Source organism: Mobula hypostoma, chromosome 22 (assembly GCF_963921235.1).
Source record: "Mobula hypostoma chromosome 22, sMobHyp1.1, whole genome shotgun sequence".
Classification (NCBI taxonomy): Eukaryota; Metazoa; Chordata; class Chondrichthyes; order Myliobatiformes; family Myliobatidae; genus Mobula; species Mobula hypostoma.
This window is the reverse complement of record NC_086118.1, coordinates 60,896,717-60,909,040: the sequence shown is the minus strand read 5'-3', so window position 1 is coordinate 60,909,040 and position 12,324 is coordinate 60,896,717. Positions and strand designations below refer to the sequence as shown.

Sequence of the window (12,324 nt, the reverse complement as noted above, 5' to 3'; positions counted from 1 at the left end):
AAAGGATTTATTTATCTCATTATGATCAACTGTCAGAGTACCATCTTTTTTAACAATCTGGCACTTAACCGAAGCCGATTTCAGTTGATTAGCCAGTAGTTTCCCAGTTTTATCACCATGTATATAGAATTGACTCCTAGTTTCAATTAATTGATTTTCAATCGAAGATGATAGTAATAGACTATGTTCCATTTGAAGTTCGACTCTCTCTTTATAAAGCTCCTGATTAGGAGCAATAGAATATTTCTTGTCAATTTCTTTGATCTTGTCAACCAGTTTAAGTATTTCATTATCAGTTCGCTTTTTCAATCCAGCAGAATATGAAATGATTTGTCCACGAATATATGCTTTAAAAGTATCCCATAGTACCCCGCTGGAAATTTCCTCCGTAAAATTCATTTTGAAAAAAAAATCAATCCGTTCCACAATAAAATTAACAAAATCAGAATTCTGAAGCCAAGTGGTATTAAATCGCCATTGTCTAGTACTAGAAGATGTATCCATTGACTTAATAGATAGTTTCAATGGTGCATGATCGGAAACAGCAATGGAATCATATTTGCAGTCAACAAGTGGTATTAATTCAGAGTCAATAAGAAAGTAATCCATTCTAGAATAATGATGATATACATGTGAAAAGAATGAGAACTCTTTATCGTTGGGGTATAAGAATCTCCAAATTTCTGAAGTTCTCGTACTCGATACTTTGATTTATGAAGCTGTTACACTTTATTCTGCATTGTTATTGTTTGACCTTGTTTTACCTCAATGCAGTGTGTACTGAATTGATGGGCACGAGAAGTATGCAAGCCAACTGTGTCTTGGTACATGTGACACTAATAAACCAATTCCATTTCTATCCATGTCCTATCCATCTATCCATAAACATTGTAATTATGAATCTCATCAACCTGAAATGTTAACTGTGATTCTCTCCTCCCAGCCACTGCCTGACGTACTGACTAATTCTGACACCTCTGCAATATTCCCTTCTATAATCTGTTGGGGAAGGGGTTGGCAGACATTGGCTCTAACTTGGCAGAAGTGGTGGGAGGTAGAATGGGCTGGTATTGCAGGCCCTCCTTCAGGCCAGCCCAGCCCCTGCTGTGTCTCTGTGGGTCAGTCAGACACTGGCTGTTCTCAGGGTGGGGCCACAGTTTGGGGGAACTTGACCAATGCTTGTTCTCTCTGTGTCAGTAGGTGGGGGAATGTGTTGGTGCAGAGGGGAAGGACCATCATGTGGTCTGCTAGGAGAGGCAGCTGAACACAGTTCCGGCACACGTAGTCACCGGAAACTCCGGCAACTTCCCACATTCCTCAGGACAAGCTTGGTGCAGGTCTGACCTCACCTGTCAACTCACCGTTTGACGAGGATAAGCAGTAGGAAACTGTTGTCACTATTAATCTACTCTGCCTGAACAGTTTAAAGTAATCTAAAATAGTTCCTGTCAGGCAGGAGATACAAAAGCCGGAAAGCACGTCCCACCAGGCTCAAGGACAGCTTTTATCCCGCTGTGTTATCCTGATCTTGGCAAGCGTAGAACCGGCTACCATCATCACCCCGTTGTTATCAGGCTCCTGTACGGTAACCATACAACAATTACAGCACGGAAACAGGCCATCTCGGCCCTTCTAGTCGGTGCCGAACTGTTGGCCTCACAATCTAACTCTATCATTTACTTGCCCTCCACCTTATCTGTGATTTACACTTTATTGTACATTCTGTTAGCGGTTTATTTTGTTCTACCTCGATCCACCGTGTAACGATCTGATTAACATGACCAGTATGCAAGACAAGTTTTTCACTATATCTCGGTGACAATAATAAACCAACGATAGAGGAAGGGCTATGGGAGTCACCTTGTCTAACCTGGTCCTCTGGAGCCAAAGCCTCAGAGACCCGCCGCCAATGTGGCACCTGCTGTCCACACTTGCCGTTTTAACATCATCTCGCTCCAGCTCCTGCACAGTGAAAAACCTCCTCTCTCCAGGGAACGGCTCTCTCTATCCCGACCCGGGAACGTTACTCTACTCCGGCCGCATTTTATCTTATTGCCTGCGTTTCTCTGCATCGCTGCAGTGATGCCGATGCTAAATCTGATTATGCATCACTGCATTTCTGCCGCATGCACTGGACGCGATGCATCAGCAGCGCGGCTACTCACAGCCGCCGGGATCCGACCTTGCGGGGACTCCCCTCCAGCCGGCCGGCCGGTCACGTAAATTCGGAGGCGCGCGGCAGCCACGGGCGCGGGAACGCGCACTGTCCGGCGGAGCGGCGGTCGGCGGAAGGCGGAAGGCCCGGTCCGGAATGGGGGCTCTGAACAGCCGACGGGACGCGGCGGTGGAGGAGCTGGACATCCCGGCCGGCTCTGTATACCGGTACCCGCCCAAATCCGGTGAGGAGAGCGGGGAAAGGAGAGGGCGTGGATACCGCTATCCCGTAACCCGGGGGTGGGGGAGTCCTGGACGATCGGTCACATTGTCACTGATAACTGTCTGAGAGATCGGTTCACCCACCGAGGAGGGCTGAGTGGAACTGAACTCGGGGCAACATCAGTGACCGCCCCGGTGCTGACTGTCTGACGGACGGAAGGTCATTGGTGGGACAGCTGAGGGGACTGGACCCAGGTCACTGCCCCGAGGAACCCCCACACTGAGGATCTCCGGTCACTGACCCGACGAACCCCCACACTGAGGATCCCCAGGTCACTGCCCCGAGGAACCCCCACATTGAGGATCTCCGGTCACTGACCCGACGAACCCCCACACTGAGGATCCCCAGGTCACTGCCCCGATGAGCCCCCACACTGAGGATCTCAGGTCACTGACCCGACGAACCCCCACACTGAGGATTCCCAGGTCACTGCCCCGAGGAGCCCCCACACTGAGGAACCCCCATGCTGAGGATCTCAGGTCACTGCCCTGATGAGCCCCCACACTGAGGAACCCCCACACTGAGGATCCCCAGGTCACTGCCCCGATGAGCCCCCACACTGAGGAACCCCCACACTGAGGATCCCCAGGTCACTGCCCCGATGAGCCCCCTCACTGAGGATCTCAGGTCACTGACCTGACGAACCCCCACACTGAGGATCCCTAGGTCACTGCCCCAAGGAGCCCCCACACTGAGGAACCCCCACGCTGAGGATCTCAGGTCACTGCCCTGATGAGCCCCCACACTGAGGATCCCCAGGTGACTGCCCCGATGAGCCCCCACACTGAGGAACCCCCACACTGAGGATCCCCAGGTCACTGCCCCGATGAGCCCCCTCACTGAGGATCTCAGGTCAGTGACCTGACGAACCCCCACACTGAGGATCCCCAGGTCACTGCCCTGAGGAGCCCCCACACTGAGGAACCCCCACACTGAGGATCTCAGGTCACTGCCCCGATAAGCCCCCACACTGAGGATCTGAGGTCACTGACCCGACGAACTCCCACACTGAGGATCCCCCACACTGAGGATCCCCAGGTCACTGCCCCGAGGAGTGAACACATGTTGGTCAGCCTGTCCATTACCTGTCCATGTTGTGAGTCTGTCCTATTAGTTTGCGTGTCCATCCACACAAGAGGGTGAGGGCCATGTCCTCCCTCTGAGGGACTGTGTTGTGGTCATATCCAATGGATGCTGTGGGTGGCAGTACCTGATACAGGGAGGCCAGTCCACACTGGCTCAGTTCTTGTTTTCCCCACTCTCCAGCGGCTCCCTCAGGGTGGGCCAGCTGCCTCAGTGAGGGTGTTACTGAGCCCTTGGGACACTGCCGTCCCCACCCGGAGGATGTAGAGTCCCTGCAGTTCCCAGTGTTTCTGCATCATGCTGAACTGTCCTGTTGTAGGATAGGCTGAGGACCCTGTGGGACCTGCTTCCACCTGCACACCATGGTGCCAACCCTCATCAGTGTGTCTGGGGCTGGTAGGACTGGTTGTCCCAGGGTGATGATGGAAGAGTCTGTCAGTCCCACCATGTCTGGCTGCCACTGCCCAGACGTCTGCAGAGTTGATGAGATGGGGCCAACATCCGCCTTCGGTCTGGGCTGAAAGCGCTGCCCTGCAGAGGGACTTGGTGTGGAGTGGAGCTGGGAATGGGCATGGAGATAGCTGTGATTCTTGAAGGTCGGCCACGCAGCCCCTTGTCCAGCACTGCTAGCTGTGAGATCATAGAGATAGAAACATAGAAACCCTACAGCACAATACAGGCCCTTAGGCCCACAAAGCTGTGCTGAACATGTACTTACTTTAGAAATTACCTAGGGTTACACATAGCCCTCTACTTTTCTAACCTCCATGTACCTACCCAGGAGTCTCTTAAAAGACCCTATCACATCTGCCTCCACCAATGTTGATTGCAGCTAATTCCACACACTCGCCACTCTCTGCGTAAAAAATTTACCTCTGTCACCTCCTCTGTACCTACTTTGTCGTTAGGTCGCATCTGGAATTTCCAGTTGGCAGACAATTTCCCTCCACGCTGCTCTGACGTATTGGGAAATCATGTTTGTGGCAGGTTACTGCAGTGCTTTGCCTTTGCCTTCTGCTGAGTGAGCTTAAAGAGATTACCACCTCTTGCAGTGGATGGCCAGGACATCTAAGTGCTTTGTCGTGCTCTTAGCACTCCACCAATGCCTGCTGGCCTGCCTTCTTGACCGTTGGACCATTAATTGGTCCCTTCCGCTCAATCCGCCATGGCCAGACTTCACACGCTGGGACAGGCAGATCCCCTACCTCACCGAGGGTCGAGGACCCGTCGGCTACCCTCACCTGGTTTGGCCCGTCTACTGAGACAGTTTACTGGGGTGTGGCCGCTGCGCGTGTTACAGCTACTTGGAGCCACAGGTGAGAGCTGAGCGCCAGGTAGGGACCAAAGGTGGACAAGCTGCCTTGAAAAGGGCACGGCAGCCCCCCCCCAGAGACACCCTCCTTAGATACCCCATACACCCCTGTACCTACTTCCAAGCACCTTAAAACCGTGCCCTCTGTGTTAGCCATTTCAGCCTTGGGAAAAAGCCTCTGACTATTCACAAAATCAATTCCTCGCATCATCTTATACACCTCTATCAGGTCACCTCTTATCCAATGCCACTCCCTCTGATCCTCCACACTGCCAAGAGTCTTACCATTAATACTATATTCTGCCATCATATTTGACCTACCAAAATGAACCACCTCACACTTATCTGGGTTGAACTCCATCTGCCACTTCTCAGCCCAGTTTTGCATCCTATCGATGTCCCGTTGTAACCTCCGACAGCCCTCCACACTATCCACAACACACCCAACGTTTGTGTCATCAGCAAATTTACTAACCCATCCCTCCACTTCCTCATCCAGGTCATTTATAAAAATCACAAAGACAAGGGGTCCCAGAACAGATCCCTGAGGCATAGCTGGTGACCGATCTCCATGCAGAATATGACCCGACTCCAGCCACTCTTTGCCTTCCGTGGGCAAGCCAGTTCTGGATCCACAAAGCAAGGTGCCCTTGGATCCCATGCCTCCTTACTTTCTCAATAAGCCTTGCATGGGGTACCTTGTCAAATGCCTTGCTGAAATCCATATACACTGCACCTTCTGCTCTACTTCCATCAATGTGTTTAGTCACATCCTCAAAATATTCAATCAGGCTGGTAAGGCACAACCTGCCTTTGACAAAGCCATGCTGACTATTCCTAATCATATTATGCCTCTCCAAATGTTCATAAATCCTGCCTCTCAAGATCTTCTCCATCAACTTACCAGCCACTGAAGTAAGACTCACTGGTCTATAATTTCCTGAGCTATCTGTACTCCATTTTTGAATAAGGGAACAACATCTGCAAGCCTCCAGTCCTCCGGAAGCTCTCCCATCCCTTCTGATGATGCAAAGATCAGCAATCTTTTGCATCAGTGGCACTTTTCCTCTCTGAACTCATTTCCTGGAAGTCTCCTGTGTGCTTTCACTGAGTGAGGAACCTCCTCCCGCCCCACCCCTTTGGTTCCTATATAAACACAGATGGAAAAAAAATCCATTTAAGACTTCCCACATCTCTTTCAGCTCCATACGTAGATGACCATGCTGATCTTCCAGAGAACCAATTTTGTTTCTCTTCATATATCTGTGATTTTCCTGTTTACCATGTCTGCAAGAGCAACCCTCATGCTTTCTTTTAGCTCTCCCGATTTCCCTCTCAAGTGTTCCCTTGCATTTCTTATACTCCTCAGGTACCTCATTTATTCTTACCTACCTATACCTGTTATGCACATCCTCCTTCTTAACCAGGGCCTCAAGATCTATCAAAAACCAAGGTTCCCTAAACCGGTTATCCTTGCATTTTATTCTGACAGGAACATACAAGCTCAAAATTTCACTTTTGAAGGCCTCTCACTCAGCATTACAATAGAATTTATGAAAAACTCTACATAAACAAGGAGTGACAAGTGTGAACATAAGTTGTAAAGGGAACTTGGGAGTGAGTATGTAGGTTGTAGAATCTGGTGACCAAGCTATTTGGTAAGGACAGGGCGGTGAATGTTGTTTACGTGGACTTTAGCAAGGTCTTTGACTGGTGCAGAAGTTAGATCAGTGAGATCCAGAGCAAGATGGCCAATTAGATACACAACTGGTTTGGTGGAAGGTGCCAGAAGGTGCAGGGGTTGGGGTGGGATGTTGGTCACTCTTCTCCCCTCTCTCTTCTCTCTCTCCACCCCTTTCTCTGCCTGTTTCTTACCCACACTCTGATCTGGTCAGTTCCATTGTAACTATCAAGGCAGTTACATTGTTGGGGTATCAGGCTGGCCTACAATATCAGGTTGAGGGTCAGTGGTTCTCAGTGCAGTCAGAGATCCCAGGCTACAATGTAACTGACCACAGGTTTCCAATCGTTCAGACAACATAGTAGAGCAGAGTTGGTGACAACACTTAAGGCCATTTGACCTCTGGCCCTGACCTGGACCCTTTTCTCTCACTCTGCCAGGGAACTACTTTGCTAGCCATTTCATCATGGGAGGACAGACGTTTGACTCTGCTCAGCCTGAGGGATTCCTGTTTGGGGAGAACTCTGACCTCAACTTCTTGGGAGCTCGGCCGGTCACTGTATGTACTCGACTTCTGACTTCCCTGCGGACTGAGATTGCTGGGCGGCAGCCAGGCAGGAATGTTTCAGGTCCAGGGTTCGGGGGGAAAGGCAGCAGACATCTGTGCATAGTCGTCCTCTCTGTGCTGACCCATCTGTACTCATTGAGCACCTGGTCTGCACTGTTCCTGTCTGCTCTGTATCACGTGTTCAGTGACAGGAGGCCCTGCACCAGTGTGTTCTCACCCAGTGCACTATGCCACTGTCCACTGGCCAATTCACACGTGTTCAGTGACAGGAGGCCCTGCACCAGTGTGTAATTGCCCAGTGCACTCTGTGCTAGTGTGCTTGGAGCCAGTGCTTATAGGCAAGGCCCCCCCGCAGTGTGTGTGAGGGTCACCCTTGGTATGTTGAGCAGTTGCTCAAGCAGCAGGACCCTTGGGGGGGGCTGTAACCATGGTAAAATTGCCTACGGTGGGAGGTGTGAAAGGGTTGGTCGCTGGGCTACTGCAGGTTACAAGCGGACTCCTCCTGGCTCCCTGTGATGGCCTCACATCTGTGGTGACTGAGAGTCAAGGTTAGCCCACCTATGGGTGCTAGGAGATTGATGACCAGGTTACCCTGGTAACAAAGCCTTGACAGACGGACACAACTGTAGAATAAAAAGCTGGGATCCTTGATGCCCTCTATCATCCCCTGCCTCCGAGAGAAAGCTAGCAGCAGTGGGTTAGAGGAGGGGGGTGAGTGGGAGTTGGAGGGCTGAGGGAGGCAGCTCCCCCTTGGGGGTGGGGAGTAGTGATGGTCTCTATTGTGGGGAAGCTGGCAGGAGACACAGGACACCCCCCCCCCCCGACACCCTGCCTGAGGAGGCCATTCAGTCCAATGAGGAAGCCGCGCTGGTGTTGTGATTGTCTGAGGTCAGTGCCCTCCTGTCATCCCCCTCAGCTGAGGTGGATGGTATGTCGTGAGGGAAGGACCTGGTGGGGGTGGGTGATGGGGTGAGCAGTTACCCATTCCCCCGGACTGATGCTGGCGTTCTGTGCTCCACCCACAGTTCCCATACGCTGCTCCTCCGCCTCACGAGCCGGTGAAAACCTTGCGGAGTCTGATCTCCATTCGGAAGGACACGCTGAGACTGGTGAGGTAAGGTTGAATCACTTCCAACTCCCAACAGCAATGCAGGCTGAGGGCATGGGAGGGTGGTCACACAATTATCCAGAATGGGAGCCGGCCATTTGGCCAGACAAGTCCACACTGACCAGTAGGCGGCCACATCATTAATCCCACCATCTCTCCACCCCCAGTGCCTGCCTAGGCTGGGCATGGCCAGACACGTGATCCTGCCCCCAGCAGTGTGTTCCAGCTAATCACCACCCTCTAGTGAGGAAAGTCCCTCTCAGATCCTCAGTACACCTCTTTCCACTCACCCTAAACCTACGATCTCTGGCATTAACAACCTCTGTCAGTTAGTCCTGACGAAGGGTCTCGGCCTGAAACGTCGACTGTACCTCTTCCTAGAGATGCTGCCTGGCCTGCTGCGTTCACCAGCAACTTTGATGTGTGTTGCTCTGACAGACTGCCCTATTTATACTCCTTCCTAATGTACAAACGTACATACCACCGCGAGGTTCTCCTCGCCCCCTAATCATGTCTGGTCCAGGGAAAGTAGAGCTAACTATTCCAGTCTCTCCTCATAACGAAAATAGTTCATCGCAGTCAGGCAACGTCCTGGTGAAACTCCTCTGCACCCTCTCCAACACTTTCAATCCTTGCCTGAGCGTACTGATCAGAACTGTACACAGAACTCCCGCTGAGGTCCGACCAATGTTTTATAAAATTGGCACATAACTTCCCTGCTCTTATGTTCAATATCCTGATTAACAAAGGCCATTATCTCATATGCTGCCTTAACCACATTTGCTACTTTGCCGACTTCAAGGATCTTGGGATTTGCACAGCAGGGCCTCTCTGTTCCTCAGTGCTCATTGTCTCCTGGAATATATCCTAGCCTTTTTATTACTCCCAAAATACTATATATCACCTCACATTTATTAGGATTAAACTGTCAGTTCCTAGCCCATTTCACCTCACAATTAAACTCTATCTGCCATTTCATCAACATAACAACTTCAGCCCAATGGCTCAGACACCCACCGTCAAGAAGCTGGTCATAGCACACATCAGCACATACAGCAGCTTTGATGTGTGTTGCTTGAATTTCCAGCATCTGCAGAATTCCTGTTGTTTGGTTGCACATATCAGCTCCAGCTTTCCATCCAACCTCAACCTGCAATTAATGTACCACAGAAACAGAACACCATCTCCTTGGCGCCATACTCATCTCTGGAGCATTTGGACAGTAAGGGCACCTATTGTTTATGACCATATTTAATATTATAATTCCAAGCAAACTCATCACCAAACTCCAGACCCTGGGAGGCAACACCTCCCACTGCAACTGAGTACTTGACTTCCTGACCGACACATTACAACTGGTAATTAATCAACAGCAGCACCTCCACCGCAGTTATTTTTAACACTGGTGCACCATAAAGTTCAAAGTAAATTTATTATCTGAGTACATGAAACCCCGCTGGTTTCCTTGACTACGTAAGTCTGGGGAAGACACACTCTGGTCCAGCCAGACCGGTGAGATTGAAAGGCTCTCGCACCCCAACCCCTGGTTGGTCTGGATACTGTGTAATTTGCTACCCTGTTACAACTCAGTGCCACAAAATAACACACAGCACACCGCATATGATTAAAGGAATTATATTTATGAATCTTAACTAAATGGTAAGTAAAGAAAAGAAAGAAAAAACCAAAAGGGCCCATTATAATTAAACAGTCAAATGTGCACCAATTGGAGCTCAATTCACCGATCCTCAGTTGATCTTAGTGCCTGGTTCCATCGAGTCACGATCTCCTCACTGGGTCATATCCTACGTTCAATTCTCTCCAATATCTTCTCTCTCTTCATGTCACACTGAACAAAAGACCCAGCTCATATTTGAAAGCTCCAGTTGTCTCTAACCATAATCCAAACACTGCTTCTACAGAAAGACCATTACATTAGCAGTGAAACCTTTCCCAGGGTGTTGCACTCTCCCTCCATCAAAATTAGTCATGTCCTCGTGACATTGAGATAATGTGTCACCCCTTCATACACAGCACAAAGTCCAACCCAGGTGTATTTGGCAGTGACAGAGCTCACCAAGGGGTAGGTGCCACACTCTGCTCCCCGGGTGCAACATAGGCCAGTCTGCCTGGGGGTTTCCTTGACTCTTTGGGACGTTCTTACCCCATCATCTACTTCTTCAGCTTCAGACTCTCCCTGGGCTCTTTCCTGTCTATCTGGGGAGGCTCCTGCCTGTCCATTACTCGTGCCTCCTGACAATCAGGTCCCCTTGTCATGTGGCTGAGCTCACCCTCGTGCCCAGTTACCTTAGAGTCCAGCCTCCCATAAATTTCTAACCGCAAACCTGCCTGTCCACTGCCAGTTCCTCCTATTTCACCCGCCTCACTGTGCGAAGGGATGGGAATCTTTTCATCAGTTATTGGGGAGTTTGTGAAGGGCAGCATATATCACACCACTATTTCGTCATCCTCCGAGTCCTATCATATTTAGGGGTGAGGACTGGTCTGATATTTCCTGCTGCTGGTCCTTCGGTTCACCCATATCTTCTTCTCCGTCTTGTTTTACGGCGGTTGGCACCCAGTTTATTGGTGCATTACCGCCACCTTCTGCTCCAGAGTGTGCAATAGACATACATTCTAAATCCCTTCATCCAATCACACACACACACACACACACACACACACACACCCGAACCCACACTTTATCCTCCCATCTTTGGCCATCCTAGTACCCTATTCCTGCTTATCCATCATATCCTATAAAAAACCCTGTACTCCTTAAGAAAGCTAAAAATACCCTGACCTGTGCACTCTCACCCATGCCCAACAACCCTTTTAATGTGAATTCCTGCACCCCCAATTCCCTTAGATTAATTCTCATCATCTCTCTCTGTATCCCATACTTCCTGCAACTCAGAACTACATGTTCTACTGACTCCTCTTCCTGACATTCCTCACACAATCCTGTCTGGTGTTTCCTAGTATCTTCAATGTTTTGTTTAATGCACAGTGCCCCAGCCTTAACCTAGTCCACACAGTCTCCTCTCTTCTGTATCTACTACCTACCCTAGTACCTGCAACACTCTTTTGTATTTGAGGAAGGATATACTGGCTTTGGAGGCAGAGCAGAGGAGGTTCACCAGGTTGATTCCAGGGATGAAGGGGTTAACCTACGAGGAGAGAGTGAGTTGCCTGGGACTATTCTCTCTGGAATTCAGAAGAATGAGAGGGGATCTTATAGAAACATACAAAATTCACGCATGTCACCTTACTCCTCTTACTCAGCGTAGGGTCCAGGTCAGGCTCTGGGTCAACATGTACCTCTTGTCCCAGAGATAGAAGATGGTTCTGGTGGAGAATCTTAAGAACACAAGAAATAGGAGCAGGATTAGGCCATCCGGCCCATCGAGCCTGCCTCGCCATTCAATAAGATCATGGCTGATCTGTCTGTAAACTCAGCTCCATCTACCTGCCTTTTCCCCATAACCCTTAATTCCCCTACTATGTAAAAACCTATCTGACTGTTTCTTAAATATATTTAGTGAGGAAGCCTCATCTGCTTCCCTGGGCAGAGAATTCCACAGATACACCACTCTCTGGGAAAAACAGTTTCTCCTCATCTCCGTCCTAAATCTTCTCCCCTGAACCTTGAGGCAATGTCCCCTAGTTCTAGTCTCACCTGCCAATGGAAACAACTTTCCTACTTCTATCTTTAACCACCCTCTTCCGCTTTATATATTTATACAAACTTTTGCTGTCTGTTTTTATATTTTGTGCTAATTTACTTTCATACTCCATCTTCCCTTTCCTTATTTCTTGTTTAGGCCCATCTTGACAGGCCCATTCCCATTCTCTGGTCTCAGCTGGAACACTGGTACATTTGGCATCTGACTCTCCACTACATCAGGTGTAGCCACCCAGCTGTCAGCCAGCTTGTGCTTCCCAGGTAGCCCCAAATTCCTTATGAGGCCTCAGTCTCCAGGCATTAGTCGGGAGAACCTCACCTTTTGATCACATCTCCTCTTATTTCCTTGGTTCTGCTTGTCATAGTCATACTTTATTGATCCCAGGGGAAATTGCTTTTCGTTACAGTTGCACCATAAATAATAAATAGTAATAAAACCATAAATAGTTA

General features: G+C 49.6%; 1 protein-coding gene across 4 annotated transcripts in view; it reads left to right on the top strand.

Annotated features, from left to right (window-relative positions):
- Nucleotides 1–2,029: 2,029 nt before the first annotated feature.
- Nucleotides 2,030–12,324, top strand: part of rnf157 (ring finger protein 157) — an 80,721-nt gene continuing 70,426 nt past the window's right edge. For all 4 annotated transcript variants that reach the window (XM_063030898.1, XM_063030897.1, XM_063030896.1 and 1 more), the window contains exons 1-3: nt 2,030–2,399; nt 6,954–7,072; nt 8,107–8,195. In XM_063030898.1, the coding sequence (XP_062886968.1) occupies nt 2,141–2,399; nt 6,954–7,072; nt 8,107–8,195 (467 nt within the window). In that variant the 5' untranslated portion in view covers nt 2,030–2,140. The remainder of the gene's footprint in view (nt 2,400–6,953; nt 7,073–8,106; nt 8,196–12,324) is intronic.